This window comes from Arthrobotrys flagrans (genome assembly GCF_004000055.1).
Source record: "Arthrobotrys flagrans strain CBS H-5679 chromosome Unknown unitig_1, whole genome shotgun sequence".
Classification (NCBI taxonomy): domain Eukaryota; kingdom Fungi; phylum Ascomycota; class Orbiliomycetes; order Orbiliales; family Orbiliaceae; genus Arthrobotrys; species Arthrobotrys flagrans.
Window position 1 is genome coordinate 1614124 of NW_027137556.1, and position 25325 is coordinate 1639448.

General features: G+C 48.3%; 9 protein-coding genes across 9 annotated transcripts; 5 read left to right on the forward strand and 4 right to left on the reverse strand.

The window, feature by feature from the left end:
* Positions 1-722: 722 nt before the first annotated feature.
* DFL_008475 (uncharacterized protein) lies at positions 723-1613 on the forward strand (the record flags this gene model as incomplete). The annotated part of the gene is made up of 1 exon (XM_067638214.1): positions 723-1613. The coding sequence occupies one exon, from the start codon at positions 723-725 to the stop codon at positions 1611-1613; it is 891 nt and encodes a 296-aa protein (XP_067486124.1).
* Positions 1614-2864: 1251 nt separating this feature from the next.
* On the forward strand, positions 2865-6510 carry DFL_008476 (uncharacterized protein; the record flags this gene model as incomplete). The annotated part of the gene is made up of 3 exons (XM_067638215.1): positions 2865-3061; positions 3129-5674; positions 5735-6510. The coding sequence occupies 3 exons, from the start codon at positions 2865-2867 to the stop codon at positions 6508-6510; spliced, it is 3519 nt and encodes a 1172-aa protein (XP_067486125.1).
* Positions 6511-7257: 747 nt separating this feature from the next.
* DFL_008477 (uncharacterized protein) lies at positions 7258-8711 on the reverse strand (the record flags this gene model as incomplete). The annotated part of the gene is made up of 3 exons (XM_067638216.1): positions 7258-8099; positions 8152-8593; positions 8667-8711. 3 exons carry the CDS (start codon positions 8709-8711, stop codon positions 7258-7260), a joined length of 1329 nt encoding a protein of 442 aa, XP_067486126.1.
* Positions 8712-9497: 786 nt separating this feature from the next.
* On the reverse strand, positions 9498-11884 carry DFL_008478 (uncharacterized protein; the record flags this gene model as incomplete). The annotated part of the gene is made up of 8 exons (XM_067638217.1): positions 9498-9842; positions 9905-10242; positions 10295-10395; positions 10451-10595; positions 10662-11268; positions 11383-11534; positions 11630-11735; positions 11819-11884. 8 exons carry the CDS (start codon positions 11882-11884, stop codon positions 9498-9500), a joined length of 1860 nt encoding a protein of 619 aa, XP_067486127.1.
* Positions 11885-13361: 1477 nt separating this feature from the next.
* Positions 13362-15622, forward strand: DFL_008479 (uncharacterized protein; the record flags this gene model as incomplete). The annotated part of the gene is made up of 8 exons (XM_067638218.1): positions 13362-13455; positions 13551-13570; positions 13639-13715; positions 13775-14171; positions 14235-14485; positions 14537-15409; positions 15477-15512; positions 15577-15622. 8 exons carry the CDS (start codon positions 13362-13364, stop codon positions 15620-15622), a joined length of 1794 nt encoding a protein of 597 aa, XP_067486128.1.
* A 524-nt stretch (positions 15623-16146) lies between these two features.
* Positions 16147-17021, forward strand: DFL_008480 (uncharacterized protein; the record flags this gene model as incomplete). The annotated part of the gene is made up of 2 exons (XM_067638220.1): positions 16147-16237; positions 16312-17021. The coding sequence occupies 2 exons, from the start codon at positions 16147-16149 to the stop codon at positions 17019-17021; spliced, it is 801 nt and encodes a 266-aa protein (XP_067486129.1).
* Positions 17022-17359: 338 nt separating this feature from the next.
* Positions 17360-18704, reverse strand: DFL_008481 (uncharacterized protein; the record flags this gene model as incomplete). The annotated part of the gene is made up of 3 exons (XM_067638221.1): positions 17360-17577; positions 17646-18385; positions 18448-18704. The coding sequence occupies 3 exons, from the start codon at positions 18702-18704 to the stop codon at positions 17360-17362; spliced, it is 1215 nt and encodes a 404-aa protein (XP_067486130.1).
* A 425-nt stretch (positions 18705-19129) lies between these two features.
* DFL_008482 (uncharacterized protein) lies at positions 19130-20702 on the reverse strand (the record flags this gene model as incomplete). The annotated part of the gene is made up of 4 exons (XM_067638222.1): positions 19130-19903; positions 19960-20244; positions 20309-20463; positions 20561-20702. The coding sequence occupies 4 exons, from the start codon at positions 20700-20702 to the stop codon at positions 19130-19132; spliced, it is 1356 nt and encodes a 451-aa protein (XP_067486131.1).
* Positions 20703-21842: 1140 nt separating this feature from the next.
* DFL_008483 (uncharacterized protein) lies at positions 21843-24520 on the forward strand (the record flags this gene model as incomplete). The annotated part of the gene is made up of 7 exons (XM_067638223.1): positions 21843-21865; positions 21929-22052; positions 22116-22276; positions 22367-22474; positions 22534-22926; positions 22979-23121; positions 23190-24520. The coding sequence occupies 7 exons, from the start codon at positions 21843-21845 to the stop codon at positions 24518-24520; spliced, it is 2283 nt and encodes a 760-aa protein (XP_067486132.1).
* Positions 24521-25325: the final 805 nt, after the last annotated feature.

Genomic DNA, 25325 nt, shown 5'->3' on the forward strand with positions numbered 1-25325 from the left:
AGGTCGATATACATATACGAGGGCCGTGTTAATCTCGATATCTTGAGTATTCCGCTCGAAGCTCAGTAATGTGAGTTCGAGACTATTCGATCAATTTGGATCTTGTGAATTGCAACTAGCAACTGGGCGATTTGTTCTCCAAAAGTACGCGTCCATGGATGACCACGGCTATAGGCCATGACGTCCCCAAATTTGATCCTGAACGCACAACAATAACGATCAACTGACCCGGTTTAAACATCAGACAGTTTTAAGTGTTTTCAGCATCGAGGCGCTCGAAACAAACCGGTCCTCGATATTCAATACATTTCGAGTCCAGATTAATATTTGTTTCATTAACATACTACTGCCTTTTCGAAGGCCCAACAAATTCGAAACCTGAGGCCGATATTGCAAAGATGCCCTTCAAACGTTGCAAACAACTCCAGCCGGCATGCCAAAAATGTGGCTGTACATCGAACCTTTTTACCTGCGGGAGGTGTTCTGCCGTCCAGTATTGTAGCGCGGCTCACCAAACCCAGGATTCCAAACAACATCTCCCTACATGTTCCAGAATCTCGGAGCGCCTGTCTCCAATTCAACAATGCGAGGAACTTCCCCTCGACGATGTTCTATCAGCAGACAGTCCCATCGCAAGCTCGATTCCGGTCGACAGCTTATACCCAGTGTTCAATACGCATGGGACGGTCCGGCAGGTAGATCAATCCCTGCGAACTAGTTTAATGAGCATCTGTATCAGACTAAACACACATGCATCTCTCAAATTGGCAATCGAGCAGATGCGGATGCTCGCCCGTTATCAGATTGCTTCCCCACTCGCCTTCGTCCCCACGTTGCTAAAGATGGGAGCCGATGGAATATGCTACAATCTACTATCGATCGAGCGTAGGATTGCTGCCCGCTCAAAGGACGAAAGCAACGAACATGTGGTATTGCGACCATTTTACAGGGAAGCACAGAAGGTCATGGGAGGGGAGGAATCTGGATGCGATGTCTTCGAAGACTTGAAACGATGGGTATTCTGGTCGCCGATGCCGGCTCCTAAGTCGATGGCAGCATTGGTTTTCGTGCTGCAAGTTTGGATTGACGACCTTGAGAATGCGGTACGATTCGACCGTACTATAGCGACATCTCTTAGACGCAAGTTGAATTACGACACTGTCGAAATAATCCGAGGGTATCTTTTCGAAACCGAAGTGATGATGGGGAACAGGAAGGTACTTCAGGACAGAGCCGAAAAAGTACTTCTCGAGCTGAAAAGGCATCAGGACTACATTCTGAAGGCGTCGTGCTACTCAAATCGCGAATTTTGGGACCAATTGGTACGGGGAGTGAAGGCGGGAATAATCATCGGACACGTCGGGACTCCCAGGGAATCGGGTGCGACCGTCGGGTTCCCGAGCATGTCAGGGTATACACCCGAAGACTTGAGTGTCTACCGCCGAATGCTTTTGGACCATAATTCCGCATTTCAATTTCTCACAGATTTTTTCGAAAGGGAGCCACTCTACTTGAAGGGGCCCTCGGGTGGACTGGACTGGGTGAAGGTTTGGCAGGAAGTCAGCCGATTGACAACGGCGAGAAGCGATGCCCTTCAGGATGGTAGCAGTTGATTCTTCACAGAATCCGCCCCATATGCCATCCCTCGACCTTTATCAGCCCCTCCCTCGAGCCCTCATGCATGTATAGATACAGAAAGTATTGTTTCGTGGGGAATCAAAAAGTGCGTTGAAGGGACAAAAAAAAGCCACATCCTTTCCAGCAGGGGACGTAATATGAGAAGAATGCGGCAGGCAGAGACGACCGGGAAGGTTAAGCCTATCACAGCATAGCAGGGCACGGCGAACTGGACCCTCCGGCTCCCCTCGGAACAGAGAACTGAGACCGCCACCTTTTCTAATCAAGCTACGGTAATACCTGTCAATCAATCAGTCAATGTAGCTATGACTGGCAGGTGCGACCAAGAACGTCCATGTACCTGAATGCCCAAACGAATCGAATCGAGCGAGGGAATGGAGGCAAATGAGGGGGAGATGTCGGGATCGATTGCGTGGGATGGCCCCCGCTATGAGCGCATAACGATATGATATGGATTTATAGGTAGCCCTCCCGGATTTAATATTAATTCATGGTCGCATGCCTGGCCTCCCGAGAGCAGTAAAACAATCCATGGCGGGCATGCTGGTATAATTTTTTTTTGAATCGAATCCCTTCACCCGTATGTACACGTTGACGTTAACCTAACAGCCCATGCCATCGTGTGTTTTGTCAATCGTATGCAAATGCAGTTGACTTGAAAGTGACTGTTTGGTGTGCTGGCAACTTGAGCAGAAGTAAAATTGCCGTTTGCTGGCTGGCACTTTTCTTTAATTAAACGGCCACACCATCTCTTTGACTTCGCTCACAGCCAACATTATCATCTCTCTCCGCGAACACTTCAGCCTCATCCTTTTTTCCCTTCCCGTCATCATCTGCTCTCTTCCCTCTTCCCTTCTCTTCCCTTCTCCCCTGACACTCACTTTCCCATCGCATCGCATCGAATCGACGGGAATACATCGCAGGCCGTCGGCCCAATTGTTTTTTTTGTTGGGCCTTTGCTTCCTCAGTAGTCACCTGCCGGTTGCTGCGGGACGTCATCCGGCCTAATTCCCTCCGCTCAACGTTCACCGCCCACTCTCACCACTCCAGCACGCGTTTGTTTCGTCGTCGACTGGCTTCAATCTATGGCTGTACATCATCGATAGCAAGCTCGACGGCTTCATCACCACCGGATCTCCTCCCTATTTTCGGCCCTCCCTTTCCTTCCACCTTCTCCTTCTTAGTCATCAGGGATGTCGGCTTACATGGATGTCCCGGTTCCGAATATGTGTCGCCCAAAGCACCAGATTCTGATCCTCAAAACATACCCTAAATTCCAGAAGGGCGCCGTCGAGATCAAGCCTAATGGCTCCGAATTATCCTATCTTCTATACTATGTCTCTACTCGGCGGAGTAAACTCCAGAAAGTCGGCGCCTTTCTCGAGCGAAGGACTGTTCGTGACGTCTACAAGCGACGGACAGGGTAACTTGTTCCACAATTTTAGATCGTGATACGGTATGAACTCCTACTGACATTGTAATAAATGTAGAAATGTCCAGGTAACGCTCGAAATATGCCGTGCCTTGATCGACAAGTGCCCCCGAGATCTAAACCTCTACGCTTGGAACATCCTCACAATCATCAAAAACGTAATAACCGCCAAAGACATAGCACTGCTTGAAGAGACGTTACCCTGCTGGGATGCCTTTTGCTCTCACCACGATGGCGCCAACCTAGCCTCCGACGAGTTTTACGTTAAGCTATTCGAAGAAGTCATCCGACTCTACGCCGACCTCGCCTCGAACCCCCCCGCCGGTCACGAGCTAAGATGGAGGTTGGCGGGGTTGAAAGCAGTCCGGAGTGTCTGCTCCTCGGAGGCTGTCTCATCGGCCAATGCGAAACAGCAGTTGGCCATTGTAATTCCGGTCATCCTCCAGAACGTATACTCCGAGGACGACGAACACCTCGACGAGATGCAATATCGGATCACAACCGTCGAAACAAACGAAGAGAAGGGCAACAATACGGCCGGCTTACCCCGGACGTCGATAGGAACTATTGACGGAGCCATGGCAAACACTGCCGCTGACGCCGATAAACTGGACCAGCAGGACATTGAACTTTTGGCATTACAAAGCCTAAAGGCGATATTCGAGGTTAACAATCCCGCACAAATCCGGTCCGCTACACGTGCCATCCTCCACTACATCACCTCGAAATCCAACGTGCTCGAAGCATGGACTACAAGTCTCATAGAAATGGTCGCGAAGTGGGCACCTACACAGTCACGATTCCTCATCCTCGTGGAAATCCTCGAGACCCTAGTTGCGTGCCCTATGGCGGAAGCCGAGTTGCAAAAGCAGCTCATATATGCGCAACTAATTTCGTGGCTCCTGTCTTCTACGGTAAACCTCGTCGGGCTGAGTGTGATGGATGTTCTCGTCTCCATTATTGCGAAGATCCTACAGCTCTTGCAACTGGAATCGAAACCGTCGCCGCCTAGTTCTCCGAAGGCGGCGGAGAAGCCACCACCAACAGCCAGCCCATCACTCACCACCGCCGCCATATTCGCCATTACTGCTACCATCACCGAAGTCGTCAAATCACCATCGTCAACTCGGAAAGATCTGCTTCACAGGCTGCGCAAATGCATTGCAGATCTTGGAAACCATATATACTACACGGATCAGATCTCGGATATCGCCGGCGAAGTCTTGCTTAGGCTGAAGCCATCCCCTTCGGCTCCCCTCACAACCGATCCGGAAATTGCTGGCGCCGTTCCAAATATTACGGAACAGCCTCATGTCGACGATTTCTTTAGTTTCGATACCGCACGTGCCGTAGCCTTAAAGTCCGTACGGGACCTCTTGGACATCGCTAATCAACGGACCTCCGCGCAATCCATCGGGCGGAATACCGTACCTCTTAGTGTATGGGATGGAACGCATTGGTTACTTCGTGAGGAAGAGATGGGTGTTCGAAAGGCTTACGTAGATAGCATCTCAACCTACTTTTCTCTCGAAGTCGACAGACCCAACACCACGAGCGATATCGGGACTGCTCTCGTCGAAGTTAACAGCCTTAATCTCACCCACCGGGCGATGAAGCTCATCAACAACTCATTCCTTAAACTCCTCCATGTTTCAGCATTCGAGACTGTTCTCGCGCATGCGACAAGGGCCGTTGACATTGTTGGAGTATACAAGCTCCTAGACCTTCTCGTGCGAAAGATGGGATTACCAGCTATTCTTTCGGGATTACCAATGATTTATCGTCTTGACGAGGAAGCCGGAACACTAGAAAGTGCAAAGGAAAAGATTGCCATCAAGAGTTTGGTGCTGGCGTATATATACTCTATATCGGACACCTGGGCGATCGAACCTCTCCGTCAGGATACATTGGACATGATTAGCGACCGACAAAACTCCGGGAAGTGGTTTGTTCCTCTCAAAGTGCCGCGCGAGGAGGACCAGGTTGTTGATGTATTTGATGAGAAGCACACATACCCTGAGACCCTCGCCGAAGGGGTGTTGCTTCCCCGTGAAGATTACATGGATATTGCGGAGTTGGTGATGCACGCTATTGCTACGGAAAGCGAGGCGGAATTCCCAGCGAAGCTGAGGGAGATGTTTATGGATGGTGCGACTTGGAGCAAAGAGTCTGTGATGGCGGGTATCGAGGCTCATTCAAGTCGACAGACGAGTCTGGCTGAGAGCCGGGCTGGAATGGGCACCCATGGGACGAGTGCTACGATCAGAAGCTTTTTGCCAGTCAATGGTGACAGAAGGAGCACTCATACATCCGGGAAGGACACGCATCATCGTAGTCCGAGTCGCCCTTCCAGCCGTCCTCCTACCGGAAACCTCGAAAAGTTCAAAGCTGGACAGGAAGAACGGTTCGGCAGAGCAAATCGATCGAATACCAATATCTCGGCTACTAGAAGCAGTAGCAGCAGGGAAAGCACGCTGAGGGCCAACGAATTGAAGCTGGTCCTTACAGGCGTGTCTCGACCCAGTGCGAGCCGTCCAACAACCCAGAATGGGAATATCAAGTTCAACAGGGGTAGTCTGGGAGGTCAGAGCGATAGCAGTGAAAGTATGATGGACGTTGGTAGCTACATTGGCAGTTCATCGGATGATAATAGTGTTCGCGCAGGAAAGGAAAGTCCCAACCCCGCTGCAGGCGGTGCGAAACGAAAGAGCAGCACTAGAAGCCGAAGCTCGGAAAGGAAAGGTGCCAGTCCCATACCCGGTTCTGAGGCTGAAGAGGACAAACCACCTGTACCACCACTACCTGGATTCTTCCAGCCACAGGCCCAGGCGCACATGCCTGGCGAATACCCATTGACACCACTGACACCACCGGTCCCGTCGACCCCTCAAAAACCTGCCGAGAACGGAAGTGCTGCAGCTCCCAAAAAGGACGATGGCCTTTCTTCTTTCTCGTTCTGGGATGAAGGCGCACCTAGCACCCCATCGAAAGAAGCGACTGCTACCACCAGCCCCACGGGTGTCCCGCAAATCGAATTTATGCTTTCCTCGTCCTCCTCCGGCGGCCCTCCTCAAAAGGCCTGGTGGGAATCTGGCACTACAGCCCGGTATTCTCCACCAACTACTCATATATCAGGAGAAATCAGACGAACCCCCGAGCCATCGGCTAGCCCTATTATTGCTGCTACAGGACCGCCAAGGAGCCTCAGTGCGAATAATAATCGCAGCCCAATAGGTAGTAATGCGGGAAGCCCAACACCTGGAACCGTGAGGATCCAACAAGGTGGATCCCCAGGCGGCCAGTCAGCGGCTAGTGGCGTTGATGTCAAGAGCCTCCTTAGCGGGATTGGAAGCGTTAGAGGCAAGTCCGTCCCGGCGGGTAGCGGCAGGCAGCGAAGCGGTAGCACGTTGAGTGCTGGAGGGTTCAGACCCCCTTACTAATGATCAAGGGACCTATACCTCTAACATTGAGGATATTGATGTTTTATACATATTTTAATCCCCTATTATTACTTTTCTTTGTGGATCCTTTCTTTCTTATTCTCTTTGTTTCCATTTCCTTGGTCTAGAATCTTCACAAGCGGGTTTTCCATTTGGAAGGATGAGGTAAGGTGGTTGGGGGTCTTGGTTTCTTTGGTTTTCTTTGGTTCTCTCTTGGTGATATTTCTTTTACTTTTTCCCTCGTCCCTCTTGTACACTTGTAGCAGTTATAGCGGAAAAATCTTTGTGGAAAAGCATTTACTTTCTATTCCTGAGAGCTCTGTAGTCTGTTTAACGGATTCCCCCCCTTTTTTTTTTTTAAATTTCCCGTTTCAAAATTTTTTTTCAAGATGGATTCCCCATCTTCCCGTCTTAAATCCTTTTTATTCTGCTGTGCCTACTGGCAGTATATACTCCTCTCATGGTCTTGGGCATGGTCTCGACTAGACCCGTTTCCATTTCCTAATGTATACTATTACCACTCCCTGTGAATACCACAAATCATTGGTTGTTGATACTCCACGGTCTAAACTTCAGTGTGACATCATAAACATCAAATATTAGATCGGATTGAGATCCCTTTTCGTTAAAGAACCTTGGTGCTTGTACATTCAGATATCACAAAAAGAATAAGCCCAACAACAATAACGCCTCGTAATGCTAAAGGATTCCAGTCCGGACAGATAATAAACAAGCCGTCGTAAAAGTTCACTCGCTCTCCTCATCAGATTCCGCCTCTTCCCCTTCCTCGCTATCATCTCTTCGTCTCCTCCCTCCTGTTCCCCTTCCGCCGCTTCCCCTACCGCTGCCGCCACCTCTCGTTCGTCCTCCACTGCCACCTGCTTCTCCACTTTCCTCCCCACCACCGCCGCTTTGTCCCTCATCCTTCCCAAGAGCTCTATTAACTTTCCTCTCAAAAGCTCCATCAACCTCCCCATCAACCCCTTCATAAATCTTTTTAACATACTGCGTAACCCCATCCCTCCCAAACTCCAATTTCCCTCTAGGTCCTACAACAAACGTATACGTCTGTTCCTGTCCAGGAACAACCTCATCCTTCAACTTAACCAAATACCCTTCTCTGATCAGTTTTCCTATGATATTCTCCATTTTACCGTTCTCTCTATTACCTTCAACTGGTATTCTATCTTCAATTCCAAATCTTCGTAGATGACGCTTTAGAGCCGTTTCGCCGATGCTTCTGCCGGAGAGATACACCAACGCCACGACAGCACTACCGATCCCCAATATCGTCTGATCATCCGGAAGTTGTGGTGATAACAAAACCGGTAAACGGTAAATATCCGGTAACACGGAGACCAATTGCCAACTTTTATTCCCCGCTGCTTCTTTCTTCTTCTTTTGATCCGTGGCACCTCCGCCGTCACCGCGTTGGGCGTCAGCAGCGGCTTGACGACGTTGTTGGGCTAAAGAGATCCTTTCGGTGATGGCGGGGAGTTCGACCATTTCGAAGCCGAAGACCAGTCTTAAGGCTTCTTGGGCTTCTTGGAAGACGGCTTTGAAGTCGCCTTTGAATTTTGGGCCGAGGACTGTTCGTAGTGTCAGTTGTAATTCTGGAAGAAGGAGTGGCGGGTGAGGTACCTTTTTCTGATATATCCTGCCTTCGTATAGGCTTCTTCTGATACTCCATCGCCAACGCTAATCTTACGAGTTTGCTGACGGGACCTAACCCCTTCTCGCCAGCTCTATCTTCCTCTTCTTCCTCTGCCTCCTGTTGTTCATCATCACCATCACCATCATCATCATCTTCTTCTTCTTCTTCTTCCCTCCGTCGACGTTTTGAAGCCATTTTACCACCACCTCGTCTATCAGCTCGAAGACTGGTTTCGTCGGGGGGTTCTACAACTTCTTCTTCTGGTTCGGGTTTAAGGGGTCTTGAACGATGGTTGTGATGGGATGCTGGTTGTTTGCCGTAGGCTTGTCGACGGCGGGCCGGTTGGGGGGGTTCTTCTTCGTCTTCTTCCTCCTCGACTTCTTCTTCCTCTCCTTCGGGGGTGGGTTCGCCGGCAGGTTCTCGTTGTGACTATATGAACATGTTAGTTACCAATTTTTATTTTATTTCATGTTTTTGGAGCTATGGATGTTCAAAGACTTACCTTTCGAGGTCGCTTCCTTGTCACCGCCTGTTGAGTCCGGGCCATAGTGGATGATGGATCTTGGGGTTTTGAAAAGATTGTGTGTCTCTCGGTTCAAAAAAAAAAGCTGGAAATCCGCCTCCTCTTTTGGGATGTTGATTGTGTCGTCTATGAGAACAGAAGGCCGGAAAGGAATGAATTGTCGAAACAGATGGTATCAAAAAAAACAATACGTCTTAACAAAGCTAGGTCAAGGCTTGTCTCGTCGCCAGACTTCTCAACCGTGGGTCAGAGCTCCTGGCCGATGCCCCTTCTCCCTTGTCGATAAACGGAAGTAGAGGGGAGGGTGAGGAGGTGTCCTGGATAGAGCGTTGGGAAGAGGGGAGAGAAGGGAGGATGACAAAGGAAGAAGAGACGCGCGTTGGAGGTGTCGTTGGGTTTCGCGCTTCTTTGTCTACGCCATATCACGAGCACCGGGCTGACATAAACATGAGACGGTACCAGCTAGCTCTGTCCAAGAAAAAAAAAACCCCCCTTAGTAATTGTGAAGAAATGGATTACAACGGAACAAGATATTAATTCGGGAAGACCGTCTCATTCGTGAAAGAAGCTATATCCAGGGCATCTAGCTAACATACTATCCGAGCTATCCACAAGAAAGCGGGTTGATAGGAGTTAAGGTTGCGGCGCAGTACAAACAAGGAGGGCTCGTATTCTAAAATAAAAACGGTAAAAAGGGGGATAGCAAGACAGACAGCAAAGGTCATGACAAAAAAAAAAAGATTCTGTTGTTCCTTTTTCGCTTTTTTCGTTTTCCTTTTTGTTTAAGAAATGCTTTCAAAGAAAAAGAGTTTACGGGCTGGTGTGCATGGCATCCGGTAGCTTTGCGGCTGCCTGACTTGAAAAGTATCTGACGTCAATGTCCTCGTCTGTCTGTAGCTTCTCCAGGGCTGGAGCGATGTCCTTCTGGATAACTTCTAGAGCAGCTGGGGATGGCTCCGTTCCAACGGGAGCAATTTCACTACCATTGGGCAGCGGGCCGCCATCCTCCGGAAGGCTTCGGAGTACATCGAGAAGAGAGCCGTAGGACTTGGCGACGTTGAAACGGATGTTGGGGATGGGGTCTTCGACAAGGCCTGTGATGACCGGAAGAATGTTCTCTTGAATGACAGAAAGCGAGACAACGGGTGCCAATGTCTGGAGACGAGGTTAGCGAGAACTATCTTGGCGAGCGGGGACGTGGATATCTCAAGACTTACGCTGATAGCAAAACAAGTGGTCATTCTGTAGAGGTAGTTAGGGTGAGTACCCATGTTCATGACCTTCGGTATTATCGTATTTTTAGCCCATTCGACGCCGAAAACCTCAGTAAGCTTCTTCAAGTTCAGCGTGGCCGCCTCCCGGATAGAGAAGACGGTATCACCGAGCCATCCCATGCAAAGTCCTCCGAGTTTCTCATCAAAGAATTCAACACCCAATTGCGAAGCAAGCAACGGGATGTATTCGATGATCGCAAGGCGGACACGCCACTGCTTATCCTCTGCAAGCTGAACGATGGCAGGTAGAAGAGATTGTGAAAGGAGTTCTATGCCGATAACTTTAAGGGGGATTAGCGGGACCTTGAAAACCTTTGTGATAAATAAACCTACCCTCGTTGACCAGCTCAAGCTTCGAAATTATATGCAGTCTGACGTCAGGGAATTCGTCCTTAAGCATCTGCAAAAACATAGGCAAGAGATGTGAAATGGTCCTACGAAAGACGTTAGCTTCCAAATACCTAGTATATTAGACGATAAATTCCATACTCTTCCTTCCCAAGAATCGGAGCGAGCCCACTGATCTGAGTACCCAACGCAGCCCTGACGTGCTGGGAGGAGTCAGTGACGAGATCCTCAACACTAGTCATGATCTCGTTCAACAAAGTCTCCCTATCAAGGAGCCCACAGAAGCCTATTCATCATAAAATTAGACTTGCGGCGAACGAAGAGGGGAAAGGAGAGACGAAATTAGACGTACCAGGTATCTGTCCGGCAATAGCAGTACGGACTTCCGCCTCCGTGTCCTTGAGAAGCTTGACGAAGGCCGGAACAAGATCCCTTTTAACAACTTCTTCTCCAACGGCCTTGGCGAGTTTCTCGAAGCGGTCAGCTACCATATATCTAACTCTCCAGCTCTTATCACCAATTAGGTTTCTCAAGGTTGTAAGGAGGATTGTGTGGGTGGCCTGTTGATCTTGCGGGATGACCTCGGCAACAGATATGAGGATCTCGACGGTTAACAAACGGACGCTATCCTGATCGTCCTGTGCGAGATGTTGGAAGAAAGAAAGAATTTCGGCGATAACAATCTCAGCGGTCATGTGCTTTGTAAACTTAGCCAAGGCCGTTGCGGAAGCTCTCCTAACCATCGGCGTATCATCGTGAACAAGCTGTCCGAACTGAACTCGAAGGCTTTCTTGGGAGGGAGGGGTGGCTTTGTCGTAAGCAGCACTGTAGAGGCCCGTGGCCGAGACTTTCGAGGTGAACCAGTCTGCCTTCGAAAGACGGATGATGAGAGGGATAAAGTAGGTTTCGACTTGTTCTTGTGAAAGTTCAGCGCAGATTCGGTTCAGGGATTCGACAGCCTTTAGACGATAACGATGCAGTTAGCCGATATCGTTCTCTTCCCCTCTTTCTCCGCTCCCCCCTCCGCGTCTCTCTCTCCCCAAAACGATAATAGCAATCCATAAGATCCGTACCTTGTCGCGAACGAGAGGTTCTTCGATGGCAGCGAGGTTTTCTAGAGGAGATAGCAAGACGTGACCAAATTCTGGTCCTCCGACATATTCCACAAATCCTCCAAGCTCGTCGCTCAAAGCTGTCAAAACTTCATCCTCATCCTCAACCGATTCTGTAAAATAAAAAATCACCAAAGACCCAATCAGTTTAGACAATTCGCATTTATTGCTGATGATAATGATGGTTTTGTATTTATGGGAGAAATACCGTCCAGGAAGGGAATCAGCTCGTCTCTTGTTCTTTCGGCTCCCAGCGCGAGAGCGATCGTGGATAGTCGACGGATAGCATTCAATCGAAGCAAGACATCATCGTGCTACACAAGAATGACCTTGGTTAGGATGACATGTTCTTCTTCTTCTTTTTTGATATCTGTGGTGAGAGCGATGAGCAGCCGACCTTCAATTCGTCCATCAAAACCGCGATGGGATACAGCTCGTCGCCGGTAGCCTGCATGCCTTCCATGATTTTTGGTTTTGCTGTTGTTTGCGGGACCAGACAGGGGTATAGTAGAAACGCCTAGGCTTTTGGTAAAGTCTGAGGGTACCTCGACAAAGGACGAGATCAAGTTAGCAATGGGAAGCCACGATGTCGAAAAGAGGTGAACGAAGGTTTATTGACGAGGTAAAGATGCGCCGGATTGAAATTCTAGGAAGAATGGAGGGAGGAAAAGAAGAATTGAGCAAGGCTAGCTCGACAGAAACCAGTCCGAAGGAAGCAACCAAGCAAGGAAGCAAGCAGGTAGTACGCAGGCAAGCTTGATGCTGATGAAGGTGGTGGATACGTACACGATGGTATTAACGGTGGATGGTGGCAGCTGTGGTGAGAAGGTGCGAAGACGGGGGGTGTGTGCGGCTGGGGAGGTTGACGGAGAGAGGCTCGTGACGCTGGAGGGGGCTTTGCTGCTGTGCTGTGCGGGTGCGGTGCTGGGGAGAGAGGGAGAAGAGAGACAGGCTGAGAGGTCCAGTTGTTGTTTGTGAGGTTGCTGCTTCCTGTTGTTCGGCGGTTCCACTCAAAAACGGACTCCCTCTTTTTTTTCCTCTGTCGAATCTACTGCTTCCAGTCGAGTCTCGAGTCAAGGCGATTACAAGATAGGTGCTAACGGTACTGGAAGTAATTTTTAATTATTTTATTTTTAAATTTGCTTTGATGGGCAAGGGATTAGCAGAAAGGCTATCGAGAATTTGGTGATACTCGGAATGACGAAAGAGAGCACGATTACATAGACTCCATGTATACATGAGAAGTATGCTAATATCTTGATGTCTCGAAAATAATATAGATGGGCTGGTAACGTCCCCCGCAGACCTCCTTTTACTTGCTTTAACAAGCTTGTCTTCTTTCTTCTTTTTATTTTCTTTTGCAACCTCTGGAGCTCCAGAGCGAGAGTGTATTGTATAAAGTATACGTGACTAGCGATCGAATGGGAATGCCCGAACAAGCAGTCTCTAGCTACAGCTTTCAATCACTAGCTCGATGATCATGATACGATATGGCGCCCGGGGGGGGTTATCCATATATCTCGATGTCCATTTCATGCCTCATGGGGTGTTTATATATATAATGAGATGTACGATGTGAGAATTTTATAGAACCATTTCGAGCGGGGCACGAAGGCAGCAGTATCCGTCTGTCGCGTTTCCCATTAAGTAACAGTAGAACTAATAGGTACTCGAGCCCTCATATAATAATGCAATCTGGGGGTACATATCGTACAGTCCGTGCAATACAGCAGAGATGTGGTACTTTTCGGCGACAAATTTTTGGCGGGGCTCGCTGCTGCAACCCCTCCACACCTTTGCCCAGCAACCGACCGACTGACTCAACCCAACCACACTTATCGATACCGTCTACTTCCACCACTCATCTATCCACACACTCTCGGTCGACATACATCTACAATCGATCTAACCACCCCCGGACCACCCTCAATTCTGCGACAATGCCTACCATAACGGTCAACAAGGCCGACCTCTTCAAATCCCTTGGTCGGGAATATACCACTCAAGAGTTCGACGAGCTATGCTTCGAATTCGGTACGTACCCATTCTGTTCTGTTCAAAATATTTTGTTCGAACTGCATCGGCGTATAAAATTCAAAATATCCGACATCGCTAACACCCCATGCCAGGTATCGAACTTGACGAAGATGTACAACCTGACCTCTCCACGATCCGTTCTAATATCCACCTATAACCTATACTTATGGATGTTACTAGACTACCGACCAAGATAGAAAAGAAAAAGATGGCACCGAACGTCCACCAGAGCTCAAGATCGAGATCCCCGCCAACAGGCAAGACCCGCTTAGAACATATGAAATAAGATGTCACAAAAAGCTAACGGTAACTTCAGATATGACATGCTCTGCATCGAGGGCATTTCCAAAATGCTCAATGTCTTCCTCAGTAGAGAAGAAGTCCCGAACTACCGTGTCGTCGCTCCAGCAGACGGTGAATTGCAACAGATAACCGTCCACGAATCCACCCACCAGATCAGACAGTACATCTCTGCCGCTGTTCTTCGTGGAATCAAGTTCGACCAGGCTAGATACGATTCCTTCATCTCGCTGCAAGACAAACTTCACCAAAATCTGTGCCGTCAGAGGACATTGGTGTCCATGGGTACTCACGATCTTGACAAGATCAAGGGCCCTTTCACCTATGAGGCTCTACCACCCCAGGATATCAAATTCGTCGCTTTAAATCAGACCAAGGAGATGAATGCCACCGAATTGTTCGAACATTACGACGTAAATTTCCATTCATCATAACATCGAAAGAGGCAATTGGGACGATACTGACTTCCGTTACAGAAAGACGAAGGAAGCAGACATCTGGCCAAGTTCCTACACATCATCAGAGACTCTCCGGTATACCCGGTCGTCTTGGACTCCAACAGGAACGTCTGCTCCCTCCCTCCGATCATCAACAGCGAGCTCTCCAAGATCACCCTTGACACCCGAAATGTCTTTGTCGAAATCACCGCCACCGACAAGACCAAGGCCGAAATCGTCTGCCATATCCTCGTCGCGATGTTCTCCGGCTATTGCGACGAAGCCTTCACGTATGTTCTAGTTTTGATTTCCTCATAAAATAAACTAACGAATGCCATCAGCGTCGAACCCGTCAAAATCATTTCCCCGCACAACCACGAATCCCGTGAAGTCCCCGACATGACCCCCCGTAGCACCACCGCCGAAGTCTCCTATATCAACGCCTGCACCGGCCTCAACCTCACCGCCGAAGAAATGTGCAACTACCTCAAGCGCATGTCCTACATCGCCCGCCCATCAGCCACGGACAAGGACCTTCTAGATGTCGACATCCCCGTCAACCGTGCCGATGTTCTTCACCAATGCGATATCATGGAAGACGTCGCCATTGCTTACGGATTCAATAACTTGGAAAAGACTTTCCCCGGAAAATCAGGCACAATAGCAAAACCGCTACCAATCAACAAACTAGCCGATATCATCAGGCTAGAATGTGCAATGGCAGGTTGGAGCGAGGTTATGCCGCTTATTCTATGTTCTCATGACGAAAACTTCGCCTACCTAAACCGAAAGGATGATGGTAACACCGCTATTAAACTGGCGAATCCAAAGACGGCAGAATATCAGGTCGTAAGAACATCATTGCTCCCTGGTGTTCTCAAAACAATCAGAGAAAACAAGAAACACGCACTGCCAATTAGAGTTTTCGAGGTCAGCGACGTTGCTTTCAAAGACGAGAGTTATGAAAGGAAGTCGAGAAACGAAAGACATTTTGCTGCGGCTTGGTGCGGTAAGACCAGCGGGTTTGAAGTTGTTCACGGTCTACTGGATCGTGTTATGGCCATGTTGAGGGCTACTTTTATAGAGAAGGACTCCGGAGCAGATGGATACTGGATTGAAGGGTTGAAGAGTGATACCTATTTCCCTGGCAGAGCGGCGGATATTTGGTATAGAAAGAAGGGCAAGGAAGCAAAGGTTATCGGTAGCTTCGGAGTGTAAGCCATCTGTCGCAACTCCTTAAGACTCTTGCATCCATGCTGATATGTGGTATTTTCCGTTTAGTCTGCACCCGTCAGTATTGAAGGCATTCGACCTATCGTAAGTAACGACTTTCATTCCGTTCTGGATGAAAAGGATAAACTTTTGCTAACCCCTTCTATAGACTTCCCGTCAGCACGCTTGAAATTAATGTCGAAGATTTCTTATAATTTAGCTAGACGGCAACAAGACGGATACCGTGATGGATAATCTATAGTTTATACTTGAAGGCTACTTACAGAAGCTGCATACCTCCTACGGCCCTACAGGGCATGATGTTTTTATAAAACTTAATAGATTACATTCCACGGATACACCTAGTCCGGATACACCTTATAACTCATAGATTGACAAGATTTTATGCCCATTACCCCAAAGTAGCCTTATGCCTTGAAGAGCCCATACGCCTTCCTGAGCGCCCTAGGGTTAGAGTTTTGCATTTATGAGCTATGATATAAATAGGCATTGACCCGACAGAATTCGAAGCTGTCTGAACCGCAACCCCACCGGACGTAAACCGCACTACAATCAAGACCGATAGGTACATCTACAGGTGTCCACCGTCTTTATACAACGACGGTAACCCCCCTGAACGCCAGAATCAATCTACCAATTATCTCGACTTAATTCCACCCAATTAGCAAGTTTCCCAACGCCGAAGCCTCTCAGCTATAGAGCTCCAATCTCGCCTAAAATGAAATTCCAACAAATGTCCAACACATCCCTAGACCCCCTCGAACACTACAAAATCAAATCCCTTCCTCCGAATGCATATTACATTCCCTGTGAGAAATAATCCCCAAAGATCCCCCCCTTATTAGTCAAATATGTATGCTTACAAAGTATATGTAATAAACAGCCTTCCTAACTCCCTCCGAATCCACAACCCTCCTTTCTCAAATCTCCAAACACCCCTGGACAACCCTAACCCACCGTCGTCTACAACCCCATCCGGCGCCGTTAACCCCTTCCGGTCATTTGCTTACTACGAAGTCTCTCCCGGAGTTTTTGGTATCTCCCGTCGTCGATAGGATTCTATCTCTTTCTTTCGGTTCCTCGGAAAACGATGGTGGTATCAAAGGGGGGATCTTCACAAACTCACCGCACACCCGTCCAAACCACGTATTAATCAACGAATACCCCCCGGGCACGGGGATATCCCCCCACGAAGACGGAGGAGCTTATTTCCCCGTCGTGTGTACCGTTAGTTTGGGGGCGCATATAATCCTCGAAGTCACCCCGAAAAGGAAGGATACCGGTGATGATAACGGTCCGCCGAAAGATGCGGTGTACAAAATCTTCCAAGAACCAAATTCGCTACTCATCACCACGGACGGAATGTATACGGACCACCTGCACGGGATTTCATCGGTCAAGGTGGATGAAGGGTTAACCGAAGCAACGGTGGCGAATTGGGGACTGTTGAGCGAGGAGACCAAACGGGGGATCGTGGAGGGCGGCGGAAGGGTTAGGAGGGAGGAGGTTAGGGTTAGTTTGACGTATAGAGATGTGCTGAAAGTTAAAGATCCCGGGAAGGTGTTTGGGGGGAGGATTTTGGGGAGGAGGTGATCCCTCATGGAGGGAAAGTACAATCGATATTTGTACAGATATTCAAGCTTAGAATTCGATGGTGTACATTTGGCTTCTCAAAATCAAAAGCCGGAATGGTTTATTCGATACCAATCTAATCCCCATACCAAAGAAGAAGAAAAAGGCCCACCGAATTCTACTAATTCTACAAATCAACCCACAAAAAGGCAGACCCAGCTTTGAATTCACTAAAAAAAAATCACAAACCGCCCACCGACACCATAATATGCTAAATATTACAATAAACAATCCCCAAGGGAAGAGGGAAAAAAAGAGAGACAAACCCAAGGAAGGCCAGGTTGAGTAATGATTTCAAGCTATTCCGCTTTTTTACTCTTATCCACCTTCGCCTTCTTCTCCCTCCTCTTCATTTCCGCTTCACCTCCGATACCTCCGAATACCAGACCGACTCCTAACCATTGCATCAAGCTCAAGGTATGTCCGAATGCAAACACCGACAGGATCATACTGAACATCTTGCGTGTAACGGTGACCGTGACCAGCGTTAAAGATCCGAACCTAGAGAGTGTGTAGACTAAAAACGATCAAAATTAGTAACCCCCACTAACACACCCCCCAAAAAAGAAAAAGAGGGACTCTTACAAATAAAAACCTGCCCGATAGCCCCACAAAGCGCAAACCCCATCACATCCCCCACAACATTCGGATTCTCCCTCATAAACCCGATCGCATCCGTCAACTCGCTACTCCACGGATTTACCACCAACCAACCCGCCGTCAACAAACTACTAACCAAATTCAACCCACACTGCATCTGCGGTCCCGTCACAAGCCCTCCGGAAGTAGCAAACATGTGGTCTTGTGTAGAATTCGTAACGCCATCGAGAAGGAGGTTAATGCTGAGCAGGAGTAATCCGTACAGACTACTGGTGTCGCTACCCTTGTGCTTTTTAGCGGCACCGGCAGGGTTGTTGTATAGAGTAAATACGGCGACGCCAGAGGTGACCAGCAACACGACAACGTACTTGTAAAGCGGATATCGGCGTTGGTATAACGTCAGGTGGAGGAACATAACGGGGAGGAGTTTGCAGGATTTGGCGAGGATGAAGGTGATGTAGTCGATGTGGCTAAGGGCGGCATATCCGAACGGTGCAGCGAGGGACGACGAAATTGCAATGAGGAGGTAGTAGGCTGCGATCTTGCGGGTAGGGAAGATGGGAGGTACTCGGCTTTGACGGGAGGTGTAGAGGATGTAGAGGTAACCAATGGCGGATGCACACAGGGACTGGACGGTTAGGAGGACGAGATGGAATTTGAAGCGACGTTTGTTAGGACCGTATGGAGTGGTGGTGATACGTTCTTGGAGGAGGGCCCAGGTTAAGCTGTCAATTGTATTGTTAGCCTATACGGTACATAGTACATAACATATGTCGTAGAGACGTACAAAGACATGTAGATCCCGGCGACACAGATGACCAATTCGACGACAGTCGGATGGGTCGCAATTTCCTCTGACACAAAAGAGCGTCTACGAGGTCGCTGAACCAACGGTTTGGAATTATCGGCGACGCCATTGGATGGAGAAATTGGCGATGAGGGCTGAGATTTGGTCGGAGTGCGCAGTTCCTGGGTTTCGAGCTTATGAAGGGCGATGTCCTCAGAGCTTAACTGGCGAGGGTTCGCCTGCTTCGGTCGCGCCATGATTGATGATGGTGATGGTGTATCGATTGACCGGTGGCAATGGTTGTGATGAGAATGGTAGGAATGTATGAATGCAGCGGAGAAAGCTCCGTCGCAGCAGGACGGGTCTGTGATAGCGGTTTATGGCAGAGGATGTTGACACCTTAGCCTCATCACTGGAGGTCAGGGGTGTTGAGACTGTTCAGGGGCATCCCATCATGCGGCCCGGAATATCCGCCCCGAGCACTGGGCCACACTAAAACCCGCCCCCAGGAACGTCATATATCAAAAACACCAAATATCGGGAGAGAAGACAGAAGAAACAGTTGGATGGCCAGCTTCAAGAGCCATAGCTATACTAGTAATACAAGCCAGGAATAAAAGAATTTTGAACAGAAAACATACTTCTCCGCTCAATTTGTTCGCTTTTTTCGAATCTCAAACGCTTATTTTTCAATTTCAAACTTGACATCTTTATCCGCCGCCCAAACCCTCTCCTTCATTTCCTCTCCATCAATTCCATTCAATTCACTTTCAATAAGCATCTCGATGGTCTCTCTCCCAGGGCTCGACACCATTGTCCAGTGCCCACCCCGCGGAAAACAAACCAAGTAGCTTTTACCCGTCTTACCCTTCGAAGGAAGCAAGTATTCTTCAAGCCCTTCGAAGCAGAATCGTCTGTGGAAGGCAGTATCCCTAGCACCGTAGATAATAGTGACCGGACACTTAAAACTTCCTTCCTTCTGTTCCAGAACACCAGTGGATCCCGAATTCGTCTCAGATGCCGCTGCGAGTAACTGAATATTTTCCGGTTTCTTCCATTTTCCGAGTGCGAGGCCGTCACGGTAGTATGCAATCTTATCGTCTGCCCTCTTGTTCACACTCTGTCTGGCGAGTATAGCAGCAGGATATCCATCTGCTGAGGACTTCGAAGGACCAAAAGAACTGGCAAGGAAGGCCTCCTCGTTTGGAAACTTGGATACCCTGCTCAGAAGCCTTAAGAACCAAAAGTCGCCCATTTTGTACAGTTGCCTGGCCAATGGACGAGGCAAAAGGAATACGGAAACGTAATAAGAGCATTTCAATTGGGTTAGAAAGGGCTTCACGGATCGGAATGCAGACTGAATTAGAGCGAAATTCGTAGGATGACGGACATATGTTTGGAGCATCCTCGATGCGTTAGAAGTTGCACGGGTCATATTTTCAACGGCGAGCGAGGGCTGGAACCGGTTAGTTTTGGTAGTAAATTAGTTAAATGGAGAAAAAGAGGACTCACGTGAAGGGCATTCAAGATAATGCATCGTGTGAATAAGAAACCAGCCTCTGAAGCCAATCGAAAGCCGACGATACTGCCCCAGTCGTGGGTTACGAGGATGCAAGTTTCTCTAGTCTTCTTCTCCTTCTGGGCAATAATAAAACTTGCGATAGAACTGAGAATTGCCGTAGCTGATGCACGGGGGAAACTATCGGATCCACCATATCCAGGAAGGTCGACAGCTATCAAGTGAGCCTTCTGTTGGATAGCAGGTGCTGATAGCTGGTGATGCCAGACGAACCAAGACTACCAAAATACGCATGTCAATTCAAATTCCCGAAAAACATTGGGGTATCATGATCCGACATACATCTGGAAAACCATGGATAAAAATTACAAGAGGGGAACCTGGAGAGGTATCGCCACCCTCGACATAGTGCAAATTGACACCGTCTGCGGCTTCAAAGAACTTGTGGTGGAATCCCGGGAGAGGCTGGGCAGATAAATCCCAAAGCTCGCTCTGAGCTGCATATGCATCAAATTCGTCAGTTATATATCTTTTACCTTCTAATGATTCAAACCATTTGGTATAATTGAGAAAAGAGATTGTTCTTGTAAGTACCTTGTAATCGAGCTTCTTTCTTCTTTTTGCCAACAGGGAGGACAAAGGCACCCGTAGAAGCAGCACCCAGAACAAACAAATTCAGAGAAACGATTCCGATGACGGTGGTCACCGCCGTCCTTACAAAGCTAGCCAGTCCCATGATGAAGGTTGATGATAATCGATGTTGCAGGACACAAGGAGGAAGGATAATGATAATATTTTCGAGGGGCACAAAGACGCAGTGCAGTGCAACTACCAAGGCGGGACGTTGATGTTTATAACAACTACAACCACAACCACAACGACACTGGCTTCATTCAATTCCCTGTACCTATAACATTAATACAAATACAAAAGGGTAATACGAAAGAGGTTCTGATTAGTATCATTTATCGGATGTTAGTACACCGAATTCCTGCCAATAGTAGTAGCAATCCCCGATATCGATCTCCCGGTACGGCCGGTACCTAGGCATACACTGTATCAAATGTAAAAAGTCTGGATGCATCCGCCCCGCTCGACATCATACCCTGCAGGGTTCATATCTAACCGGGGACCTTGAAAACAAAGCAAAGGTATGCAACTTCCCATCCTCATTCGGGGTCGTATCCCGCACTGATACCCAACTACCCAACGAAAGTTTAAAAGAAATATTCCATGGATGTATCCGGCATAAACCATGCGCATGCTTGGCCGTGATCGAGTGGATATCGTTTCCTGCTCCGTCGCCCAAAACTCCAGACAGCACTAGTCAGACGACCCCCCCTTGGAATGCGCAGGTTTTGCCCGTCCATAGCAAGCTTGATTAAATGCAAAATGCAGATGCATATGGCATTCTCCATCGCACCTTGCTTGTTGGTTCTTCGGTGTTAATTCCAGGAAGAGGCATAATGACATCCAGCTGGGGAAGCTTAAGCTAGCACGACATGTTCGCCTGCAGTAGCCAATAGTTACGCTGCCCTTAGCAGTTCTTGGTTAGTGCGGGGCCCTTGTCTTGACTTGATCTGTATGCAACTGCTGTGTAAAGGTGGTGTCAGGCGCATGTTCTTCCAAACCACCCTCCTTGAGCTTCCGTCTTCCAATTCCCCTTGATATCAAGATAAAGATACCTGCTAAGATAGTATGACGACTGGTTTCCTGTTAGCTCTTCTTTGATATCCTTTTTTCTATTTTCTGTTAGGATCTTCTTCGTCTTCGCTATCGGGGTTTCTGCTTCCAGGTTTCTTTTGTCAGTTCTTACGTGCTCAACTGAACCCAGGCGACATCCTACCGTTTCGCTTGAAAACCCAGACGGTTACAGATGAAGGACATCCACCAAGTCAGGTAATGTCAGCACTACTTCCAGCGGTGGATAATCAAATTCTAACTTCCTACTGCCTTCTGCAGGGAGCAATGGGGTGCCTATCTCCGATCCATATCGTCGTTCGAGGCCCTGCAAGCTGCGTCCCTTTCCGACCTCAATATCGCAAATGGAATCGGCCATGACGCTCTCAGGTCGCTTCTGTGGAAGGTATCTCGGCCTTATTTTTGATATTTAGTGTAGTTTGGTTTTGTCTAATATCGGATCGAATAGTCTCTCCTCCTTTGTCATAAACTTGACCTCTCCACCCTCATCGCCGCCGTCCGAAAGGAGCGCTCGGCCTACGATGACCACAAAGCCAAGTACCTCCGACCACCCAACAACGAACAAGACCCCGAGCGATTTGCCGGATCAGACCCTCTGGCAGATGACGAGTCGGTACCGTCCACTCCATACATATAACTGCCGTATTCTGTTATTACCGAACCTAACTTTTTGTCCGTTGTTTGTGGCGATATGTATAGAGTCCGTGGACTTCACTCCGCCTCGATGAACAACTCCGCGATGAGATCCAAAAGGATATCGATCGCACATACCCGGATACCGAATTCTTTCGGTCTATTGACGTTCAAGTGACCTTATCGAACGTATTGTTCGTCTGGAGTAAACTCAACCCGGATACTTCCTACAGGCAGGGCATGCACGAATTAGCAGCGCCTGTATACTGGGTTATACATTCCGATGCCATCGAAGAACGTCTGGATTCTGAGAAATCGGATGGGGGGTTTACATCGGTATCGGCATCTGCATCAGCAACAGTAGATCGAGAGGATATTATGAAAGAACTGCTGGATGCAAAGTATATCGAACACGATACATTCTCTATTTTCCAGAAGATCATGTTGTTCGCAAAATCGTGGTACGAGATGGGGCATGGCGAGGGAAAGACCGTAGGGGGCGTACCTGCCAGCAGCCCAATCGTACGAAAGAGCGAGTATATCCACGAAGGCCTCCTTGGAGTCGTGGATCCAGAATTGGCATATCATCTCGATCAGCTCGGGATTCTACCGCAGATATTTCTCATGTAAGAATTTCCTTGGATACTCCTTTCGGGAAGACGTTAACCGATATCCTAGCCGCTGGATTCGACTCATGTTCGGCCGTGAATTCACCTTCGACGAAACACTAGGCCTCTGGGATGGCATCTTTGTCGAAGACCCAACCCTCCAGATAGTTGACTACATCTCAGTCGCCATGATACTACGAATAAGATGGAAACGTACGATACCACACCTGCTTCATCTTCAAAAATCCAGACCTTATAATATATTAACCTTTACAAAACAGTCCTCGAAGCCGACTACTCCACTGCCCTAACCCTCCTCCTCCGCTACGAATCCCCGTCCTCAACCCCCCCGCTTACCCTCCTCAAAGACGCCATCCACCTCCGCGACGACCTATCAACCCACACCGCCTTCAGACTAATAACAAAACACACTTCCAAACCCCCAACCGCCAGTCCACCACCATACATTCGTTCAGGAACTCCACCACCACCTCAACCATCCGTGCTGACATTATCCCCCCGACTCACCGGTGCCAGCGTGGTAAACAATCTTCACCTCAACAATATCGAAAGTTTAATGCATGATGTCGCCTCAAAGATGCGGGATAGGTCTGAAAGATGGGGTGTCAACAAGGCGCTAAGAGAAGCTATGGGAGAAGTTAAACGTGTATCTGCGGGTGTAGGCGAGCAACAGAGGGATATTCTCAAACGGTGGACGGATAGTATGGAACGACAGACGGTTTTAGGAGCGATTCTGGAGGAAGGGATTAAAGTTCTCGAAGAAGATTTCACAACCGAAATCACGAACGAAAAACCGGGAGGAAGTAGTAGTAACTCAACCGAAACCGAGAGACGACGAAAAGACGCTATCGAACGAATCAAATACGTTCGAAACTGTCTACTAGACTCTAAAACGGCATTGGATAGACGATGGCTGACCGAAGTACCCGATACGGCGGCTAATCCAAATACTCCAAAGGAAAGCCTACGAGCATCAACTACCTCACCACCACCACTACCACTATCATCTCCACCAACATCACCACCCTCATTCGTTAGCAAACCACCCCCATTCCCTACCTACTTCCACCCAACCGATCCCATCAACAATACCCCACCACCACCAATCTCAGAATCAGACCTCACCCGTCTTCCAGATCCAATAACCCCCCAACCTCCAATAACCACAGACCTATCAACCCCCCCACTCCTTCAACAACCACAACAACCACCACCACAGCAAAGAACAAGGCAACCCCTCGCCTCGCCATTCGTTCCAAAGTCCACAGGTACAGGTCTACCACTATGGAAACCACCATCTTCATCCTCCTCTAGATCGGTATCCGAAACCCCTGCTCCATCAGCGATATCCAAACCCCGTCGTTCACTCGCACAATCCCAATTCGCATGGATGTTAGGCGATGACACCGCGGATAAGAATCGAGGCGGGTTTTTCGGTGATGCCGGAGGATCAACATCATCTGGATCAAAGAGTTTTAGCGGACCCAGCGGTAGACGTGGCGGTGCATCCGTTGATCATAGTGCATTATTTGGAGCTCCTGATGATGGTGATGGGGGTGATAAAAAGGGCGGGTTATTCGGTACTCCATGAGTCTACGAGCCCCCCGGCAAGGTGGGAAACATCTGGCTATAAGATACCAAACAAAAGGTAAAGTATAATTTTATAAAAAAAACGGTAGTTTTCCCCAATAAAGTACGAAACCATATCAAAGACCAAAGGAATGAAATTAAAGGAGGAGAAAGAAATAAACAAACCCCCACAACTGTAGACCAGTTCCTAGAGAAAGAGAAGATCGATATATAGCAAAGCACATCAGTACCCTACTTCAAAGCGCGGATCAAATCCCAGTTCCTTATGATCGGATCTTTCCCACACCCTCCTCCTCCCTTTTGTTATAGAGAAGGGGAGGGTTTTCGATTATACTCATACATACAAATACACACTTTCTAAAAACAAAAAAATCCTAAAAGAATAAAGCCACACTTACCCTTAAAGCCAAAAACGACAAAAGACAAGTAAAAGAATAAACTCATTGTAATCATCTCGTACCCCAAAAAATACAGCACGAGTTATATATATTCATATTCGGATCTGCAGGACGGGTTTCCCTCAATTTCCAAGGAGGTATTCTCCGTAATAGTAGTAGGAGGAGGGAGGTAATGATGTAAAACAAAAGGCACGTAAAAATCACACATGTAGTCGGAGAGAGAGAGAGGGAGGGAAAGATAGAAAAACAATAAAGAACAGAGTCTTTATCAAAAACCGAAAGAATCGTCCATCAGCAAAGTATATCTTTAAATACCGTGGGTGGCACATGCATGTATTCGAACAAGACAAGACAAAAACCAAAAAAGAGGACATACAAAAGGAAATCCCCAGTTAATCATAAAATAAC